Source organism: Rhineura floridana, chromosome 3 (assembly GCF_030035675.1).
Source record: "Rhineura floridana isolate rRhiFlo1 chromosome 3, rRhiFlo1.hap2, whole genome shotgun sequence".
Lineage (NCBI taxonomy): Eukaryota > Metazoa > Chordata > Lepidosauria > Squamata > Rhineuridae > Rhineura > Rhineura floridana.
The window spans coordinates 212,687,967-212,710,502 of record NC_084482.1 but is presented as its reverse complement, the minus strand read 5'-3'; the positions used below and the strand labels follow the sequence as shown (position 1 = coordinate 212,710,502).

The 22,536-nt window shown below is 46.5% G+C and overlaps 2 protein-coding genes across 2 annotated transcripts in view; both read right to left on the bottom strand.

Annotated features, from left to right (window-relative positions):
- Positions 1 to 554: 554 nt before the first annotated feature.
- The window catches only part of LOC133381515 (zinc finger protein 420-like), a 33,400-nt gene continuing 11,418 nt past the window's right edge, over positions 555 to 22,536 (bottom strand). Inside the window, exons 5-6 of the mRNA XM_061620704.1 lie at positions 18,727 to 18,731; positions 555 to 4,838 (exon numbers count right to left, since the gene is read on the bottom strand). Coding sequence (XP_061476688.1) covers positions 3,324 to 4,838; positions 18,727 to 18,731 — 1,520 coding nt within the window. The 3' untranslated portion in view covers positions 555 to 3,323. The remainder of the gene's footprint in view (positions 4,839 to 18,726; positions 18,732 to 22,536) is intronic.
- On the bottom strand, positions 8,963 to 13,974 carry LOC133381513 (KRAB domain-containing protein 1-like). The gene is made up of 3 exons (XM_061620703.1): positions 13,957 to 13,974; positions 10,649 to 10,822; positions 8,963 to 9,423 (listed from the first exon to the last, which is right to left on the bottom strand). Exons 2-3 carry the CDS (start codon positions 10,721 to 10,723, stop codon positions 9,256 to 9,258), a joined length of 243 nt encoding a protein of 80 aa, XP_061476687.1. The 5' UTR covers positions 10,724 to 10,822; positions 13,957 to 13,974; the 3' UTR covers positions 8,963 to 9,255.

Here is a 22,536-nt window from a genome sequence, read left to right as displayed (position 1 = left end):
GACACACTGCTCTGCAACAGGATTTTTTTCTTTTGGTAACCCCCCCAACCACCCAAATTGAGTGTATGTCACTTGTGTTCTTCCAGTGCCTCTGTGTTCTTTATCCTTTTAGGTAATAATGATACTGAACAAATTAATGTGCATGCATGCAATAAGACACAAAACTTCCACATAAGCCACGTTCCATGCAATAATACATCTTTCTGAACAGAGCCCAGAACAACATCTGAGCCAGCCAAGTCAATCAAATGCACCAGTCATGCATAACTGGATGAGTCAATGCTCTGGGCCACAAGCTTTCACAGCAACCACTTTCACTTGCATACACACAAGCAAAGATTGGTGCTATGCGCTCCAATTGTTTTCAATGGTATATAGCCAAATATAACTTCAGTTAATTTAACAACAGAGACAAATTTCATTTGATGTCAAATTTAAATTGGTACTGCTGAAAGTTAAGGGCACACTTCTGTATTTTTGTCAATACTTTAATTCTCTTATGTTACTGTAATATATATTAAAGATGACCTTTCATTCCAACAATGAGCAGTAGTGTTTATTTATAAATTATACAGGCATCTACACAAAACATCTTGAATGAAATGTTGATAGTATGCAAATTTAACTGCAAAACAAATTGCTCCAATTAATATTATTACTTAGTTGGCAGCTCTAGTAATGATTAATGAGGTATGTGTGTGAAATGTGTATAGTACATTCTTGTTTTTCTTTCCTAGCAAGGTTTTTGTAGTAAGCTATACTAGTATTGAATGCAACTACAGGTAGCTTTTGGTGCTAGAGAATAGCTGCAGTTTACTCTTCTTCCCACTAGGAGCACTATAAGATCTGCTGGTCTCTGCAGAGACAGGATGATCCCTTCTTTTTTCAGACCAAAAAGGCAGCAGCCCAGGTATGCTATATTTACACTGGGGAGGGGGCTCAGTGGCAGCAAGTTGTGTCTTCTCTCATTACCTACAGCAGAAAGGCCATGAGTAAAAGGCAGCCGACTTGCCCCTCCAATCTCTCTCTCTCTCTCTCTCCCCAATTCACCAGCCCTTCGCAACCTGGTAGCAGCACCAATAGTGCTGCTTAGTGGACCTACAAACAGCAAGAAAGGGTATTGCTGATCACCCCAGAGGTTTCTGGGTCATCCTGTTATCTCCCATTTCTCAACAAAAGGAGAGGCAGCAACATGTGTGGTTGGTGAATTTGGTGGGTCCGGCTCGCTGGGAAGTCGCCATTCCAGGCTGTTTTACGTAAAAGCGTATTATAGCCTGGAACGGATATCGGAACGTGGTTTCGTGGACGTTTTGTGTCTTATCGCATGCATCCCATGTAGTCATGTGGGACTGGTGAATTTGGGAGGTCTGGCTCGCTGGGAAGTCGCCATTCCGGGCTGTTTCATTCTGTTCCGCAGGGCATTTTGGTTGTTAAAGGATTAATAAAAATCCCATCGGAATGGTTTTTGTTCCTAAATGTTGTTCTCAAGTGTCTCTAACACATCCCAGTGTTTTTGGCATCAATTTCTTTTATAAAGGGCCCATTCCATTTTCAGTCATTGGTGAGGATGCCCCTGGAAGGAACGTCTGCCTGTTCCCTCTGCTAGAGGTTAATGTAGAATATGCAAAAAGGATCAATATCCCCTAACAAAGGAGGAGGAAGAAATAAATAACCCCATCCTTTGAGGAAGTTACATCATGGTAAACAAACATATAGAGATATCCCCAATACTGGTTAGAGGGAACATCTCCCTATCAAAGGGGGGGCATGCAAGCTTGCTTAAATCCAGCAAGAATTGCTTCCATCTATAATGTGAGTAACTGTTGGATATGCTCCCTACTCCCTGTCCATGGGGAGGGAGGCGTTCCCCTTGTACCAATCCCTTTGACTGGAGAGGACATCACTGACACTGCCCCCATTTTTATTTATTTATTTGATTTATATCCCGCCATTCCGCCCAGAATGAGCCCAGGGCAGCAAACAAAAGCACCAAAAACTCTAAAACATCATAAAACAGACTTAAAATACATTATAACAAAACATCTTTAAAAACGTTTCAGCTGCAAGTCTGGCTTTTAGAACACTGACAGCTGGTTCTTACTGAGCATGCCCGACATTATCATTCAGAACAATGTAAAATTTCTTAAATTAATTAAAAATCAGCCAGGCATTTTATTTTTAAAACTGCAGAAGATGAAGTTCAGAGAATGGGGCAATGTCAGGAAAAGGATTACAGGTACTCTGTGAACATGGCTGATTTTTAATTAATGTCATCAAATTATGAGATCTCTGACAGAAAAAAGTCCAGGTCTTTTTTTTTCCTCATTTCATATTTTGAACTCTTGATTCTCTGACTGTTTTGTGTATTGCCATGAAAACTTAAAGGATTGTTAAGCAAGCGTTTCTGAGTTCAGGACTATAAGTTATGTAAGGTTTTGTTTTGAAATGAACTTATGGGAAGCATCAGAATGACGTGGGGGATATTTTCAATTTATCATTGCGGAATGCGAAAAATCCATGCTGGTTATAGTATACAGCCACTCTCATGGCTATATAATAATGTGGCAGGCGAATTAATACCTGCCTTTTTATAGTATAGAATTATGGGGAAAGCTTCACCTGTTGATATTCTTTCTGTTGGATATCTTATTATTGGAATGTTGAAATGGAAATGGACTGCCTTCTAGTCGATCCCAACTTATGGCGACCCCATGAATAGGGTTTTCATGATAAGCGGTATTCAGAGGGGGTTTACCATTGCCTCCCTCTGAGGATAGTCCTCCCCACTGCACAAGCCAGCCCCTTCCTTGTCCACAACTGCCAGCTGGGGGGCCACTGGGCTCCGTGGGACTATGCAGCTTGCCCACGGCTGCACAGGTGGCAGGGCACATAACCCCTGAGCCACTCCCTGTGGGGTGATCTTTAGCTGGCCCTTGACACCCAGGAGACACAAGCGGGGATTTGAACTCAGAGACTCTGGACTCCCAGCCAGGCTCTCCTCCCCACTATGCTATACCAGCTGTTATTTGAGTGTTCCCACTGGATTATTTTTCATCCTCCACTCACATCTGCAAAAGAGGCTAGGAATGTGCATTTGACACGAAGCGTATGTACATTTTATGCAAATTTGTGTCTTTGAGGAGAGCAGCAGAGGGCCCAATCTGCATAGAGTACTGAGCCCAGAAAATCCTGTTGGTAGCTTTGCTTCCCTGTGTGGATCCTTTGATGCACAGAAAGAGTTGAACTCTGCTTAAGCTCCTTCCACACTCCAAGCATTTTAAGGTTTGTCCCCTGTGTGAGTTTTGTGATGCAAAGTAAGGGTGTTACTCTGACTGAAGCTCTTTCCACACTCCAAGCATATATAAGGTTTGTCCCGTGTGAGTTCTTTGATGTACCGTAAGGGCGCTACTCCACTTGAAGCTCTTTCCACACTCAAAGCATGTATAAGGTTTGTCCCCTGTGTGAGTTCTTTGATGCAAAGTAAGGTCGCCACTCTGACTGAATCTCTTTCCACACTCCAAGCATGTATAAGGTTTGTCCTCTGTGTGAGTTCTTTGATGCAAGGTAAGGTGGCCACTCCGACTGAAGCTCTTTCCACACTCCAAGCATGTATAAAGTTTGTCCCCTGTGTGAGTTCTTTGATGCAAAGTAAGGTGGCCACTCTGACTGAAGCTCTTTCCACACTCCAAGCATGTATAAGGTTTGTCCCCTGTGTGAGTTCTTTGATGCGAAGTAAGGTTGCCACTCTGACTGAAGCTCTTTCCACACTCCAAGCATGTATAAGGTTTGTCCCCTGTGTGAGTTCTTTGATGCAAAGTAAGGTTGCCACTGTGACTGAAGCTCTTTCCACACTGCAAGCATGTATAAGGTTTGTCCCCTGTGTGAGTTCTTTGATGCAAAGTAAGGTGGCCACTCCGACTGAAGCTCTTTCCACACTGCAAGCATGTATAAGGTTTGTCCCCTGTGTGAGTTCTTTGATGTGAAGTAAGGTCACCACTGTGACTGAAGCTCTTTCCACACTCGAAACATTTATAAGGTTTGTCTCCTGTGTGAGTTCTGTGATGCAAAATAAGGGCGCTACTCTGACTGAAGCTCTTTCCACACTCCAAGCATATATAAGGTTTGTCCCCTGTGTGAGTTCTTTGATGCAAAGTAAGGTTGCCACTGTGACTGAAGCTCTTTCCACACTCCAAGCATGTATAAGGTTTGTCCCCTGTGTGAGTTCTTTGATGCAAAGTAAGGGTGCCACTCTGACTGAAGTTCTTTCCACACTCCAAGCATGTATAAGGTTTGTCCCCTGTGTGAGTTCTTTGATGCGAAGTAAGGTGGCCACTCCGACTGAAGCTCTTTCCACACTGCAAGCATGTATAAGGGTTGTCCCCTGTGTGAGTTCTTTGATGTGAAGTAAGGTCGCCACTGTGACTGAAGCTCTTTCCACACTCCAAGCATGTATAAGGTTTGTCCCCTGTGTGAGTTCTTTGATGCAAAGTAAGGTCGCCACTGTGACTGAAGCTCTTTCCACACTCCAAGCATGTATAAGGTTTGTCCCCTGTGTGAGTTCTTTGATGCGAAGTAAGGTTGCCACTGTGACTGAAGCTCTTTCCACACTGCAAGCATGTATAAGGTTTGTCCCCTGTGTGAGTTCTTTGATGCAAAGTAAGGTTGCCACTCTGACTGAAGCTCTTTCCACACTCCAAGCATGTATAAGGTTTGTCCCCTGTGTGAGTACTCTGATGTACCGTAAGGGCACTTCTCCACTTAAAGCTCTTTCCACACTCGGAACATTTATAAGGTTTGTCCCCTGTGTGAGTTCTTTGATATGAAGTAAGGTTGCCACTCTGACTGAAGTTCTTTCCACACTCCAAGCATTTATGGGGTTTGTCCCCTGTGTGAGTCTGTCTCTCCTCTTGTCTCTTTGCTCCATCTTGACTCCTCAGTTTCTGCTCCTGCACCTGCTCCTCAGCTTTTCCCAGTGATACTTCGGATGGTTCTTCCTCAGCCTTGACCCCCCAGATGTATCCTGATGGAATGAAAAGGAAAGGTGATAAAATGCTGTGGAGAAATCCTGTGAATATATTATGATTTGTACTTTGAAAACATATTTCTGGGAGCTCTGTTGATATCAAACTGTCAAAGCTCCAAGCCTTGTACAGAGTTATTTTAGCAATAGGTACTTGGTCAGAGGTTGTGAAAAGAGATGCAGAGAGAGAGAATTGTAACAAAAAACTGCTCTCTTGTTCCTCCATTTAAGGTGAACAGCCAAGTACTTATGCACAGCTGGAATCTACAAACCTAGGATGGATCCTGTCTGACAGGAACATGGTCCTTTCCACTGCCCAGAGGGCACCTCGCATCCCCTCCCTCCCTCCCAAAATGTTACCTGAAACATGAGATAGTGCTGGAAGATGAGACCCCCAGGACAGATTTCACTCGGCAAGCTACTGGGGAAGAACAAAGGACAAGTACGAGTAGCGCTGTGACTAATCACGCAGCTGGGTCAAAGCCAAAAGGAAGCCCAGAGGCTGATGTGCACAGATGCAAAAGGAGAGTCCGGAGTTGTACGACGCACACAATAGGAACATGGAATGTGAGAAGCATGAACCAGGGAAAGTTAGAAATTGTCAAACAAGAAATGGAACCTATCAACATTACAATACGGCGTGAGTGAATTCAAATGGATGGGAATGGGACATTTTCAGGCAACTACAAAATACTTAATGCAGGAAATGACAAATTAAGAAGAAACGGGGTTGCTCTAATAGTGAGAAGTGACGTAGCAAAAGCAATTAGGAGCTATAATGCAAAGTCTGAGTGAGTGATATCAATGAGATTAAATGGGAAACCTGTGTGTGTGTGAGGGAGGGGAGACAGACAGAGAGAGAGAGAGAGAGAGAGAGAGAGAGAGAGAGAGAGACTGTGTTTTGGAAGCCGCCTTCTGGTCCTCACTGTCTAGCTGCACATGAGTGACTCACATGAGGAGTCCAGAGAGGACACACATGACTGTTAAAATACAGTCTTGGAGAGGTGGGATCTTTTTCGAAAGTCAGTCATGTAACACTTCAGTGGAGAATATATATCTATTGTGACAGTGGGGTTAAGTCAGCAACAATATACATAATATTTCTTTGGGTTGAGGGCATTAGCTAAATAATTATAACCACAACCAAGCTAATCACCAGTGTGCAAGACTGAGCACGCACAGAAGGCACAAGGTGAGATGGAGGGGGGTTGAGTACAGCTAACCTGTTGTTCCTCTCTGGACTCACACACACACACACACACACACTTAGCACAGGGAGAGAGAGAGAGAGAGAAAGCCCTTGGTTAGGACAGCAGCAACAAAAGAGGAGCAGGGGTGGGATGGGGCGAGGCGGGAAACGTGGGTCAGTCGCATCATCGCAATGTTTCCCACGCAAGAGATTCAGAATGCTCTGAGATATTATTATTATTATTTATTTTATTATTTTATTCGATTCATATACTGCCCACAGCCCGAAGGCTCTCAGGGCGGTGCACAACATAGGATAAAATACAATAAAATCACAAAAACAGTAGAGCGTAAATATTAAAACAATAAACAACCAAATATACATTAAAAGCTTAGAAGATAGATTAAAATGCCTGGGAGAATAAAAAGGTTTTCACCTGGCGCCGAAAAGATAAAAGTATAGGCGCCAGGCGAACCTCATCGGGGAGACTATTCCATAATTCGGGGGCTGTGACGTCCTTCCCTGGCTCTCCCTGTCAGGTTCCTACCTGCTCATGGCTACCACCTTTCCTTAGGCACCACCAGGGACTCCACCAGTCCGGACTGTCCTTTTTTATGGTTTCTCTCCCCGCTCTAGCACAGATCTCAATAGATCTCCCTGCTAGGCAGCACCACCAGTCATGTTCTACAACCAATGTTCCCAGAGACCTTGCCTGAGTCTCTCTATCCGGTTACATTCGTGACTGCGTGCCTATGCTGTTCCCAACCCCCTTGTATCAATGCAGATAACTCATAACTCGGGGTTGCTCTGGATACTTATAATGTTATCTTCTCCTCTTCACCGCTGCCACCATTTGTTACTGTTTCCCTTCAGCCTTCGTTATTACCTTACCCTCCCTTCTGGTCTGTGAAACCCCAGCCAAGGATCAGGCCTTCACTAAACCAAAATAGTATTTATTAAATAACATTAATAACAAGATAACTTTGATAATGATCTACAAGCTTATGGTTTCATCTATTCCTGTGATATTTGACTTATTACTAATCCGAACTCCACCTCCCTCTTTCTCCACACTCTCCTGACATACACCAACTCACACCCACCTCCCAACTCCACCAAAACAACCCACTCACGTCCACCCAGATTCAACTGTCATCCTTCCATTTATACTCTCAGCCATCCAAACACCCAGCCAATCATCCAGCATTCTACTGCTCATTTACTACCCCTCCTCTTTCATTCCACTTACCACATATCTTCTATACAAACAGCACTTACCATATATACATTAATACAGGAACATCACAGGGGCAACAACTGAAAAGGCCCTAGATCTTGTTACAACCCTCCGAGCTTCTCTGTGAGTCGGAACTCGGAGGAGGGCCTTAGATGTTGAACGTAGTGAACGGGTAGGTTCATATCGGGAGAGGCTTTCCGCTAGGTATTGTGGTCCTGCGCCGTGTAAGGCTTTATAAGTCAAATCTAGCACTTTGAATTTAGCCCGGAAACGAATAGGTAGCCAGTGCAAACGAGCCAGAGCAGGTGTTATATGTGCAGACCGCCTAGTCCCCGTCAGCAGTCTAGAAGCTGCGTTTTGCACCAGCTGTAGTTTCCGAACTGTCTTCAAAGGCAGCCCCACGTAGAGCGCATTGCAGTAATCCAATCTAGAGGTTACCAGAGCATGCACAACTGAGGCGAGGTCGTCGCTTTCCAGATAGGGACGTAGCTGGGCTACCAACCGAAGGTGGTAGAACGCATTCCATGCCACCGAGGCCACCTGCGCCTCGAGAGACAGGAATGGGTCAAAAAGAACCCCCAAGCTACGAACCTGTTCCTTCAGGGGGAGTGTAACCCCATCTAGAACAGGTTGAACATCCACCATCTGGTCAGAGAAGGCACTCACCAACAGTGTCTCAGTATCTTGTTTGAAAAACGTAACATTGCAGGATTTCACAATTAGCATGGAAGACATATATAGCCAATTTGTATTGCATTATATTGCGATGATCATGATTTTTTTGGTAATATATAATGGACAAAGGGAAATCCTGTGCTTGACACAGTATCTTAATTATGAAAAGATTACGTAAAATAGGGGGAGGATTTTAACAAAAATGTTGCCAATTGCAGTAATGGCTGCAGAATCCATGCCGATTACAGCAATGGCCCATCGCACGAGATCGGTGCCTCTCCAAAGGGATAGCAAATTAGTGAATTCAGTCGGGATCCAATGCCAGGTTTGATTTTGTCGGATATTCTCCCCCATCCGGAGTGCGCACAGGTTTACGGAGGAGGCTTGCTAATGGCGTTCTTGCAGCTATTTGCATGTCAGGCTGTTTAAAGCTTTAAATGCCAAAGTAAGCATCTTGAATTGGGCTCAGAAAACAACTGGCTGAGGCAAGCACAGTGGTGCGCACCTTGATTCTCCAAACTGCCACTGCTGTTCCTCCTGCTTCAAAGACAAAACCCGACATTTGGGCAGAGAAAGGAAGAGGGAGGAGGCAGTGGGTGCTCCCAGGCTCCTGGAGCATCTTTTCCCACTGGGGGTTTACAGTACAAGTCACAGCGTGTCGATTATCTGCTGAGGATGCAGGAAATGATGCTCTGCTGGGGTTTGGGAGCTCCTGCCCTCTCCTTCTCCGGATGCAAGGTAAGATTTTTCATCCTGGGGCATCGGAAGGTGGCAGGGAGGGGCACTTTTCACATTCAATCATCCAAAAGTCCAAAGAACAGAGGAAGCTACATTATACCAGATCAGGGAATTTGTCCGTCTAGCCCAGCTTTGTCTACTAGAACTAGCAATGGATCTCCAGGATCTCAGGCAGGACAAGACCTTTCCCAGCACCTCCTACTTGATCATTTCACCCCTCTCGGAGCTGCCAGGGATTGAATCTAGGACCTTCTACATGCGAAGCAGGTGTTCTCCCTCTAAGCTGCAGTCCCTCCCCAAATATCCAGGGCCCAGGCACCCATTTCCATAATAGCATCCCTGCAGTGGAAGGTTAAATAGCACAGCTGCTAAATTCATACCTTCAACATTTATCAGTCAAGGGGGGAGAATATATTTACCCAGAGAGGCCACCGTCTCATAATTCTCCTCCATGACTTCCCTGTGCAGAGCTCTTTGGCCAGGATCCAGCAGGGCCCATTCCTCCTCCGTGAAATACACAGCCACCTCCTCAAAGGTCACCAGATCCTGGAAGGGCAACAGATGCTGGAAAAAGAAGAAGAGGCAGTTTCTCCAACATGCACCATTCACCCAGCCTAAAGCTTGAACAGCTTTCAAAGAGGACTGGACAAATTATAGAATCCTAGAATAGTAGAGTTGGAAGGGGCCTACAAAGCCATCGAGTCCAACCCCCTGCTCAATGCAGGAATCAAATCACAGCATTCCTGACAGATGGCTGTCCAGCTGCCTCTCGAATGCCTCCAGTGTCGGAGAGCCCACTACCTCTCTATGTCATTGGTTCCATGGTCGTATGGCTCTAACAGTTAGGAAGTTTTTCTGATGTCCAGTCGAAATCTGGCTTCCTGCAACTTGAGCCCATTATTCCGTGTCCTGAACTCTGGACGATGGAGAAGAGATCCCGGCCCTCCTCTTATGTGACAACCTTTAAAGTACTTGAAGAGTGCTATCATATCTCCCCTCCATCTTCTGTTCTCCAGGCTAAACATGCCCAGTTCTTTCAGTCTCTCCTCATAGGGCTTTGTTTCCAGTCCCCTGATCATCTTTGTTGCCCTCCTCTGAATCCAATCCAGGAAGGATACGGACATCAGTGGCTACTAGGCACAATGACAATGCATTGCCTCCACTGCCAGAGGCAGTATGCTGGGAATTGTAACATAGCAGGACACTTGGCAGCTTCACTTTGGTCCATATTGGACTAATAGCCTGACCAGTGGGGCACGCTGGGATGACTCCCTTCTTGACCCCCTCTCATTGCATGACAGGAGTTCAATCCCAGAAACGGCTTGACTCTGGTTTCACACCATGGAACCAGCTCCACCCTCTTTCTCTTTGCATTTCCTTAGTACAGTTACCCTTTATTTAGCTTTTGTGGGGTGTGTGTGTGAGCATTTCTGGGTTTTAGACTGCTCAGACACAATTGCAGGGCAGAGCTTGACTGATGACCATAAAAGATCCCACCTCTCCAAGAGTGTATTGTAACAGCCACGTGTGTTCAAGCGAGTTCTGCCAGATATGTGTCACCGAATCACGTGGGGAGAGTGCGCTTGTATTCAGGTTCTGCCAGCGGCTTCCCACAGGCCTCTGGTCGGCCACTGCAAGAAACGGGTGCTGGAACAGACGGGCTATTGGCCTGATCCGGCAAGCTCTCCTTATGCAGCCTCAGAACTAGTGTTCTCCCAGAGCCCTCCCCACCACGCTCAGGGAGACGCAGCCGCGCTGTCCCGTCTTCCCCCAATGATCCTTCCCTTACCTGATGGGGCTGCCCAGCTGCTCTTTCCACTCTATCCCAGAGAAGAGACAATCCGGACGGTGCCTCTGAGGCCATGGTGCAGCCCCTGATGGAAGAGGAGTAAACCAGGCCAGCTCTGGGACTCCCACAGCTTTTGCCACGAGGCACGTTTCGTAGGGAGCAGCTCTCAAGGGCCTGCAGGAGAGAGACGGGGATGGGAGGAATTTCATCCTTTATACCAATATGGATTTCAGATGTTTGAATATTATAAGCAGCCTCAATCTAAATAAATAAATGGCACGTCCTTTCCCTGGGTTGTTTTCCCTCACAATGCTTGATCTGCAAAAGGCCTTAAAGGCCCCAAATGTCTTTCAGACCAATGTTTCTTCCAGACTCTTCTCCATGCTTGGGCACCTCTTGTGTCTTTAGCCACCCCCAGGAGTTTCACCCATCTCCGACCCCTCCCCTCTCATCTCTGCTTCTGCTTCCGCAAAGCCTTTAATTCCTGCTCACCACAGAGTTTCTTCTCCAAGTTGTGAACCATTTCAGGCTTCATTATTGGGCCCTTTTCACCATGCATATAATTAAAAACTTAATCTGCACAGAGATTAATTTCATGTCACGTCCCTGACAGTTGGCAAACAAAATAGGTTTTGCACACATTGCAAAGAAATGGGGAGGGTGAATTTGGTCTAATGACTCCAGCTTGGAGCTCCCTGGGGATGCAAAACTCCTCCACTCTTTCCATCAGAAATACGGGCTGAGGAACATTGACCTGCATTCAGTCTGGTCCAGCTCACTGGGCAATGAAAAGCGTATGAGGAACTACTTGCAATACATCCATGTCAAAATCAGCAGGACACATTGTTGGTACTGTAAGGTTCAAATTTAAGCCCCCTCCCCTTTAGAGAGGGCAAGCTAACGCACCCCTTTACCCTGGATAGGGGTGCAAGCTTTTAGCAATGTAATTTACCTGTTAGTGGCTCAGCCAGATACCAAAAGTAAAGCAGACACACACTCACAGATCAAGAAGGGATCTCTGAACTGCAGACAGAAGTCTGTCAGGGCAGAGAACCACGTTTATTGATTGCAGGTTCATTAAATAGGGTTCATAAGCAAAACAAGGTATTGTTACAAAATCATAACAAGAAGGGAATACAGGGTTACATAGATAAAGCAAGCGCATCTTCATCTCTTTGTTACATTACTCATAATTCTAAAAGGTGAGGAGGTGATAAGGAATTCATACACTTGTCAATCTAAGAAACTTAATGTGAGATAAGAACTGAGGAAAAGCGAGTATTAGAGTTACCTTGACACTTGGTGAAAGATAAACATGGGGCTAGTAAAAGTTATTTACTCAGCTGTGTGACGTAAAACTTATGAATAAGGAAGATATTTGGGAAGACTTCGTTCTTTGTGCTGGGTATGACATAAAGTTACAGTGTACAGGGTGTATAAAGTAAAACAAGGCAAGAGAAAATAATAACATTCCAGAGGGGGTACACTTTATCTTCTTTCCAAGATATTATTATTCCAACCAGAGAGGCGCCTATGGGTGTTATTTCTCATGGGAAGAAACGAAACTGGATCTGACTACAACTTAGCATCTCTGAACAACTTTTGGGGTCTAGCAATAAAATATTTCCTAACAGTACCATCCACTCGTATAATCCAAGTTAACCTTCAGATGTTTTTGAACCACAACTCCCATCAGCCCCAGCAAGTATGATCAAAGGACAAGGATGATGGGAGTTGTAGTTCAACAACATCTGGAAGACCAAAAGTTCCTCACCGCACAGGGTCGAGCGACTGAGGCAATAAGTTGATTTACTTATTATTATTTTTCTCCATACATTTTATTCTTATGTTTATATTGTTGGCCTACTATGCCTTCTGTGTTTCTCACAGAAAGAAGTTCTGCAGTTAAATGGTTAAAATGGTTTGGAACAGTTACCAGGCCTGTCAAGGCCAGCAGATGGTTGGCAAGGGCAACCGCTCAGATAAGAAGCAGAACTCACGGACAGGTCTGTGTGGGGGAAAGTGGATGGGAAGAGAACTGTGTCTAACCTTAATGTCAGTAAAAGACTCTTAAAAGTACTTTGCCTAGCCTGGATCATTTCTAACCGATTAGCATTGGCACCTCTTTATGGACCATACACACACGCACTGCCAACATATATTTCTACACAGGCCTGCCTCTAATGAGCTCTCAGTGGGAAACATATTTTGTCCCCCTCTACTTTGGTCTTCAGAACAACCCTGTCTCTGGGCCCAGGACACTACCTGAATTTAGACCGCTTAGTTTTTTGGGAGCAGGATCTCAGCATGGTCTCCAACATCCTGTGAGCCAATCAGGATGAAAGGAGAGTGTGTTAGCCACTGAGAAGAGTCTTCTAACATACTTCCTTGTTCTTTCCTGCTAATTAGGGTGAATCAAAGGAGGTGAGTCTGCCACTGAGAAGACGCAGTAGGCAACACTCTGCCCTTTCATGCTTATTGGCTCCTAGCTGTGGGAGAAGGCATTAACAAGGATCTAATTCTCAACCCAGCAGGGGGAAAAAAGAGGATGGAAGGGGGCATGGCTATCATGAAGGGACCCTGCACTTCTCAATTTGCCACTAAACTATTGTAGAGATGTGAAGGCCTATAACAAAAGTGGACAATGTTGGGGGGAAAGCAGTTTTTTTCTTGTCCCCCCCCAAGCACTCTGACCCCGCAGGGGGGAGGGTGGCCACGCCAGGAGAGAAAGACCCTCAGCAACCCCTCAGATGGACCAATCCTGCAAGAGCAGCTGGGATCCACCGCAAGCGGGCATTGAGCTTCCCCTCCCACAAACTCCCCTTCCCCTCGAGTCCAGCTGAGGAGGAGGAGGAGGCATTTATTCACCCATTCCCTCCATCCGCTGCCTTGAAAGCTTTGAGAAGCGCATTCAGAGCCTGGTCAGTTTCAGATTCCTTTCTCCATTTTCCTTGCCTGGCAGGAGGGAAACTGACCAGACCCTCCTCCAGTGGAGGAGATCCAAAAGGGGCGCTCCCTCCAGCTCTGGGGCAGAAGAGCAGCACAGCAAGCCCCTCCCCTCCAATGCGCCCCCCAACAAGGCTGTTTCTTTCCCCTGCATCAAGAGGGGCCCCCCTTTCCCCCCTGCCTGGGCTGCATCTCATCCCTGGGGAGTCTGGGGTGACCTGTAAGGGGGGGCAGCTTCAGCGCAGTTTTGTCCACGCTTTGCAGATCGACTGCGTGGTCCACCCCCTCCCCACACCCCCTTTGTATGGATCCCCGAAAGAAAACCCTCCTCCTCTTCCCCCCAGCCCCCAAACACGTCGCACCTCTTTGCTCTCTCTTCCTCCTCTTCCCGGATGATGAGACCCCTCCCCCCTTTCCCCATATATTATTCTGTCCTCCCACTTCCTTCCTCTCTAGGAACCAGAACTCGGTTCCTTTACCCACTGGAGGACCGACTCTCTCTTCTTCGCCACTCTCCTCTTCCTCTACCCGCCCCCCTGCTGTTGCGTTGGGGCTGCAGTTGCTCCAAGGGATGGGGGGGGCACTTTCCACGGGAGGCACAGCTTATTTGTAGTGTTCTGAGTTTATCTATTCTTACATTTTTTAAAAATGATATTTGCATCACGTTTTTAAGAGGACGGCTTGCTGCTCCAGTCATGCTAACAGTTATTTCTAATTTATTTATTTATTTATTTACTAAATTCATATCCCACCTTCCTCCCTGTAGGAGCCCAGGGTGGCAAAAAAAAACACTGAAAACTTCAAAAAAACAGACTTTAAAATATATTAAAACAAAACATCTTTAAAAACATATTAAAACAAAACACCTTTAAAATATCTTTTTTTAAAAAAAGCTTTAAAATGAGCTTCTATACATATATTGTTGTTGTTATTATTATTGTTGTTGTTATTTGTTGCATTTGTATACTGCCCCATAGCCAAAGCTCTCTGGGTGGCTTACAACAATTTATTTATTTATTATTTGATTTATATCCTGCCCTTCCTCCCAGCAGGGGCCCAGGGCAGCAAACATTTAAAAATAAAATAAATAAAAACATTAAAAATAAATATACAAAAACACATTTTTTAAAAAGCAATTTAAAAACACATGCTGAAATTCCTGGGAGAAGAGGAAAGTCTTGACCTGGCACTGAAAAGATAACAGTGTTGGCACCAGACACACCTCGTCAGGGAGATCATTCCATAATTTGGGGGCCACCACTGAGAAGGCCCTCTCCCTTGTTGCCACACTCCCAGCTTCCCTTGGAGTACGCACCTGCAGGAGGGCCTTGGATGTTGAGCGTAGTGTTCGGGTGGGGTCGTGTCGGGAGAGGCGTTCCATCATTTATTGTGGTCCCAAGCCATGTAAGGCTTTATAGGTTAAAACCAGCACCTTGAATCGGGCTCTGAAACATACAGGCAGCCAATGCAAGCGGGCCAGAATTGGTTTTATGTGTTCAAAGTGGCTAGTCCCTGTTACCAATCTGGCCGCTGCATTTTGCACAAGCTGCAGTTTCCAAACCGTCTTCAAAGGCAGCCCCACGTAGAGCGCATTGCAGTAATCTAACTTGGAGGTTACCAGAGCATGAACAACTGAAGCCAGGTTATCCCTGTCCAGATAGGGGCGTAGCTGAGCCACCAATTGAAATTGGCAAAAGATATTCCATGCCACCGAGGCTACCTGAGCCTTAAGTGACAGAGATGGTTTCTAGGAGAACCCCCAAGCTACGAACCTGCTCCTTCAAGGGGAGTGCAAACCCATCCAGGACAGGTTGGGCATCCACCATCTGGTCAAAAGAACCACCCACTAACAGCATCTTCATCCTGTCTGGGTTGAGCCTCAGTTTATTAGCCCTCATCCAGTCCATTGTCGCAGCCAGGCACTGGTTCATTGACAGCCTCACCTGAAGAAGATGAAAAGGAGAAATAGAGCTGTGTGTCATCAGCATACTAAGAACATAAGAACATAAGAAGAGCCTGCTGGATCAGGCCAGTGGCCTGTTCTCACAGTGGCCAACCAGGTGCCTGGGGGAAGCCCGCAAGCAGGACCCGAGTGCAAGAACACTCTCCCCTCCTGAGGCTTCCGGCAACTGGTTTTCAGAAGCATGCTGCCTCTGACTTGGGGGGCAGAGCACAGCCATCATGGCTAGTAGCCGTTGATAGCCCTGTCCTCCATGAATTTGTCTAATCTTCTTTTAAAGCCATCCAAGCTGGTGGCCATTACTGCATCTTGTGGGAGCAAATTCCATAGTTTGACTATGCTCTGTGTAAAGAAGTACTTCCTTTTGTCTGTCCTGAATCTTCCAACATTCAGCTTCTTTGAATGTCCACGAGTTCTAGTATTATGAGAGAGGGAGAAGAACTTTTCTCTATCCGCTTCCTCAATGCCATGCATAGTTTTATACACTTCTATCATGTCTCCTCTGACCCGCCTTTTCTCTAAACTAAAAAGCCCCAAATGCTGCAACCTTTCCTCGTAAGGGAGTCGCTCCATCCCCTTGATCATTCTGGTTGCCCTCCTCTGAACCTTTTCCAACTCTAGAATATCCTTTTTGAGTTGAGGTGACCAGAACTGTACACAGTATTCCAAATGCGGCCGCACCATAGATTTACACAACGGCATTATGATACCGACTTTTTTATTTTCAATATCTTTCCTAATTATCGCTAGTATGGAATTTGCCTTTTTCACAGCTGCCGCACACTGGGTTGACATTTTCATCGTGCTGTCCACTACAACCCCGAGGTCTCTTTCCTGGTCGGTCACCGCCAGTTCAGCCCCATGAGCGTATATGTGAAATTAAGATTTTTTGCTCCAATATGCATAATTTTACACTGGTTTATATTGAATTGCATTTGCCATTTTTCTGCCCATTCACTCACTGATGGCAACACACTCCAAAGCTCCGGATGACGGCACCCAACAGTTTCATGTAGATGTTGAACAGCATGGGGGACAGAACTGACCCCTGCGGAACCCCATACTGGAGAGTCCAGGGTGCCGAGCAATGTTCCCCAAGCACCACCTTCTGGAGCCAACCTGCAAAGTAGGAGTGGAACCACCGCCATGCAGTCCTTCCCACTCCCAACTCAGCCAGTCTCCCCAGAAGGATACCATGGTCGATGGTATCGAAAGCCTGTGAGACGTCAAGGAGAATCAACAGAGTCACACTCCCCCTGTCTCTCTCCCAACAAAGGTCATCATACAGGGCAACCAAGGCTGTTTCCCTGCCAAAACCAGGCCTGAAACCCGACTGAAATGGATCCAGATAATCGGTCTCATCCAAGAGTGTCTGGAGCTGGCCTGCCACCACTCTTTCAAGGACCTTGCCCAGGAATGGAACATTTGCCACCAGCCAATAGTTATTAAAATTTTCTGGGTCCAGGGAGGGTCTCTTCAGGAGTGGTCTCACTACTGCCTCTTTCAAGCAGCCAGGGACTAGCCCCCCTCTCAGGCATTAATCACTTCCCTGGCCCACCCAGCTGTTCCATCCCTGCTAGCTTTTATTAGCCAAGAAGGGCAAGGACATAAATTAGTATTCACAATGTTTACGCAAATATCTGTTATCTTTTATCCACTTTTTTGGTGATACATAACTTGGCACTTGGGAGCAAGTATGGTGTAGTGGTTAAGGTGCTGGACCAGGATTCGAATCCCCACACAGCCATGAGCTTCCTGGGTGACCTTGGGCCAGTCACTGCCTCTCAGCCTCAGAGGAAGGCAATGGTCAACCCTCTCTGAATGCCGCTTACCATGAAAACCCTCTTCATAGGGTTGCCATGAGTCGGGATCGATTTGAAGGCAGTCCATTTCCATGTCAACTGGGCACTGTAATTTCTCAAGAGGGAGGAGGGGGAGGGTTGTCAGGTTCGGCAAGAACGGAGCTGGACTCATGCCTGACTGAATGAACTGGACTGACGCGTCAGTTAAGCAGCAGAACATATTCTGCACATTTTGTTGTGAAACTGGATATTGTTGACTTTCACCCCCAACTGTGCATATTTACTGTCAAAGGGTACCCCTTCTTTGTGGCCAAGGAGGCCAGCACTGCAGGGATAGTTTTTCCCAAGTCAGAAGAGACGGCGACTGAGAAGATGACGCTGAAGGCTGTTGGTTGCAGAAGGCGGGTCACTTCCCTTGGCCATCCGATGAAGAGGAAGGAGGACCAAAAGGGAAGCAGGCGGGAGTGTTCTGCTGGTGAGCGTGGGTGTATAGATGTGTGTGAATGGCTCTGACTGGTATGAAGCCCCCAGAAGGTTATCCACGAGGGAATCCGGCAGCCCTCCGGCTGCAAAATGTCCCCCACCCCCGCCTTCGGCTCTGGACCTTCTGGCCATTGCCCCATGCGTGGCAAACCACCTCAAGCCCACCTGCCTTCAAGGCCACTGTCTGAGGAAGAGCTGTGTGGCAGGAGGACACAGGAGCACTTCCAGTCAGGGGGGAAATGGATGGGTGGGTGGGAGCGAGTGGAAGGCGGTGCCACTTCTCATCAGGGTCTCTCCATCACGCTGACGCAGGAGGATAAAGAGACAAATCAACACAGTGGCAAACTGGGAATAAGGTGGAAGTGGGGCGATGGGATCCTGAGAGAACTGGAAAAGGTCCTCAAATGCAAAAGGTCTCTCTGAACACTCAAGTCAGGATCATTCAGACCATGGTATTCCCCAGCTCTGCGTATGGATGTGAACGTTGGACAGTTAAAAAGCAGATAAGAGAAAAATCAACTCCTTTGAAATGTGGTGCTGGAGGAGAGCTTTGCAGATACCATGGACTGTGAAAAAGACCAATAATCAGGTGTTAAACCAGAACTATCATTAGAAGCTAAAATGATGAAACTGAGGTGATCCTACTTTGGACACATCATGAGAAGACATGATTCACCAGAAAAGACAATAATGCTGGAAAAAAGAGAAGGGAGTAGAAAAAGAGGAAGGCCAAACAAGAGATGGATTGATTCCATAAAGGAAGCCACAGACCAGAACCTACAAGATCTGAGCAGGGTGGGTTACAACAGATGCAATTGGAGGTCGGTGATTCATAGGGTCGCCATAAGTCGTAGTTAACTTGAAGGCACATAACAACGAAGCGTGACTGATGCTCTCTGTGCACCTCTGGGCTGGTAGGCCTCTTCCCCAGCGTAAGAAGTGGGTCTTTCTGCATCATAAATTCTACTGTCCCCTGCGGGGATGTCTTCAATCCCTTTGAATTGCCCGGTATACTCGGGATCACTTTGGACTGTAGAGAGCCAAATTCCTGGGTCATCCAGTGAGTTGCGTGGGAAGGGGTAGGACTCTCTCTCCTGCATCTGGTTTCCTTGATGGTGAGGCCAGGCCTACGACAGGGTGGTGTAGTCATTTGGAAAGTGTCAACTAGGACTAGGGAGACCCTGGTTCAAATCTCTACTCGCCCATGAAGCTCATTGGATGACCCCGGGTATATCACTGTCCCTTAGCCTAACCTACCTCACAGGGCTGTTGTGAGGAGAGAATACTTGTTTCCAGGGGTGACAGGAATATCTTGCTGGAGAAGTGGTGGGCAGGGCAGTCCTGGAGCGAGAGAGAAAGGGGAACCTGTGTCTCTTGCAGCTGAACTGTCTCCCTCTACCTCCAAGAGCTTCAGATGTGATTTCCTTCTGCTCTAGGCGGCCTGCTTGCTTTCGGGTGAAGCGTGTGCTGCGTGGCGCATCTGTTGTGTTTTTATATGTGCTGCGAGCCACGTTGAGGACCGTAGTTGAAAAGCAGGGCCTAAATCTGCTCCAGAAAGGAAGTGCAGGAAGAGACGTCTCATGTTGGGAAAGAGCAACGGGAGGGGAAACTGGTGGGAGATGGAGGAGGAGGAGGGAGGGAAGCAGAAAAATAAGATGTCAGGAAGAAGAAAATGAGGAGGAAGAAGAAACACGTTTCTCAGCAGAAGCTGAGTGTGCACTTGAGTGCCACAATAAAGAGAAAATCCTGATGTTTCTTCTAGAAAATGACACTTTCAAACTTGTATTTATTATTTTCAACAGTGTCATTGATAGACCAGCATTGGAGAGAAAACAACGATATAATATAGACTTCATATATATATAAATGTAATGGTACAAACCATTTTACTTTAAATGTTAGTAATAGGCCTCACAAAAAAGCCTTTTTGCATCAATGTGGAGGACTCACAGGAGCAGTAAATTATTTTTTTAAAATAGGGCAATGGTGGAGGCAAAAGACCCTTTGTGGGCTGGATGCAGGAGGGCCCCGCTCATACAGCGGGTTACGTTCCGGACCCCCGCTGTAAAGCGAAAACTGCTGTAAAGTGGATCCCATTGACTTACATTGACCAAAATGGCGCCCGGTGGCAAAAAACCGCCGTAAAAGCGGAACAAGCGCTGTAAAGCGGGGCCTGTCTACAATTCACAACTGCTGTATTAGCGGAACGCTGTAAAGCGAAGCGCTGTGAAGCGGGGCCCTACTGTACAGGCTCTTGGTTAGCCATCCTTCCTTAAAGGATTAGACCAGCCCTTTGAATTGGTCCTGGGAAGGAATATGCTGGCAACACCACAATTAAGTGAGACTCAATTCAGCATTAACATTTTGATTTGCTGAGGAGATCTCACCTGAGGGTAAATGGCTGGAGAATTTAGTTTCTGGTGAGCCCAGGAGAGAAGAAGCAAGAATGGGCCACAAGTTGGATATACATGCAGGATATTCTGCAACAGGATATTTTAAAATGCTGTCTATCCCCCCCTATACCACCCCCAGGGTGTATAACTATCCTCCCATGGTGGGTTGGTAGCCATGAGTCACCTATTCTATCCCACTGTCTGCAGGCCAAAGGTGGACCCTCTGTTAAGGGTTAATTTATTTAGCAGTATAGCACCTCCATGAGGGCTATCTACTTTAATATTTAGCATCTCCATTTACAATGGATGTCCTGAATCTGCCATCTCAGCAATGTAAGCTGATCATGCTCTCAGGAAGGGACCAGGCCAAGGCCGGGGACTGACCAGAAGCGTGACTCAGGGAATGATCTGGGAGAAACCGGATGTGTGCCATGCCTGCAAAACTGTAGTATTACCTTATTTGGAGTTCCTACTGTGAGCTTCCTGTAAGTTGTTTACCGATGGGTATAAAAGCCAGTGAACAAAGGCAGAGGTTTGGTCGACCCACCGATCCAGCATAGTGCTGAGGTGTTGAGTGCACTATTTCTTTTTGTAATAAAACTATTTTTTAGTTTTCCTTCTAAACTGCTGTCCAGTGTTTTTCATTGACCAGAGCGAGAGACGGACAAGTTTCCCTTAACACCTCCATGCCCCAAATGTCCAAAGAGATGCAAAGGGAGGCCCGGTTGAGTCTCACTCATGCATACGCTCACCAACGAGCCCATTGGCAGGTGAGGCAAGGAGGCCCCAAAGGGTTTCTCCCTCCCGCCACTGCACCCCTTTCTTTCTTGAACCAAGAAACAGATTATCTTCTCGATCATCCCAGAGTGCAGGACACGGAATAATGGGCTCAAGTTGCAGGAAGCCAGATTTCGGCTGAACATCAGGAAAAACTTCCTCACTGTTAGAGCTGTACGACAATGGAGCCAATGACTGAGGGAGGTGGTGGAGTCTCTGACGCTGGAGGCCTTCAAGAGGCAGCTGGACAAGTACCTGTCAGGAATGCAGGGGGTTGGACTCGATAGCCTTATAGGCCCCTTCCAACTCTACTATTCTATGATTCTATCACTAAAAGGAGAGAGACAGTTGCAGAGCAGACCTCTTAAGAAACAGGATGGGAGGGACGGGTGTGTGCTGGGACAAGCAATGGCAAGAATCTACCCGGGAAATTCACAGGGAAGGAAAGTCACGTGTGCTAAAGAAGGATGACAAAAAGATGGCTTTCTCAGCAAAACTGCTCTGTTTATCAATTCCTATACAGTCAAACAAGCAGCCTGATGGTTTGAAATTCCTTTGTTAGTTTGAAATTCAAGTGAAATGTAAGATTATTGTAGTTAAGTAAAGATTGTTTGCAGCACCATTTTTCTGATATGCAAAAATGAGGACAAAAGATTGAAAAGAAAGCAGAGCAAGGTTGGGCCCCATTGTGGGAACACAAGGAAAAAGGAAGCCGCCTTATGAGTCAGACTATTGGGCCTCTCCAATGGGGATTAAACCTGATAGCTTCTGCGTGCAAGTCGGATGCTCTGCCACTGAGCTGCGGTACCTTGAGACTTCCTCACTTCACACAGATGTTGACTGGGGCAGAGGCTGAGGGGGAAACTGTCTATGGTGGGAGCAAGAACCACACCAAGGATGGCTATTATGCCAGAATGAATTTTAGTCTTTCAGGGGCCACAAAACTCTTTTGTGTTTCTACATGATATCAGTATCAAAAGACGAATTGCTGGAGGGCCTGGATTCACTGGGAGATGGCGACACTTCCCGGGAGCCGATGTGGTGGGATAAAGGCCACATTCACATTGTACATTTATTCCACTATTAGTCTACTTTAAGCAGGCATGGTTCCTGTGACTAATATTAAGGGACTCTGCACTTCTGAATTTGCCACTGCACTACTGGTCTCAAGGCAAGGAACAAAAGGCAGTAAAAGCAGCTGAAAAGCAGTTAGAAACAGCACAGAAAATAACAGCAGATCCATTTAAAAACAATAAGCAGGGCAGAGACTTGCTCATCAAGCTGGAAGACCTTGCTGGAACAAATATGTCTGTTGTTGTTTCCAGAAAGTGCCTGTTATATTTCGGCAGGGAAGACCTGGCCAATCCTCCAGATGTTTTGGGCAGCCATGGTGGCTGGGGCTGATGGGAGTTGTGGTCCAAAATATCTGGAGGGCACCGGGTTGGTGAAGGCTGCCCTACATCAAACTCGCTCTCCGCACGCTGGAAAGGGAATCTTCTCTGCCGCAACCCAAATGTCTGAAGCCAA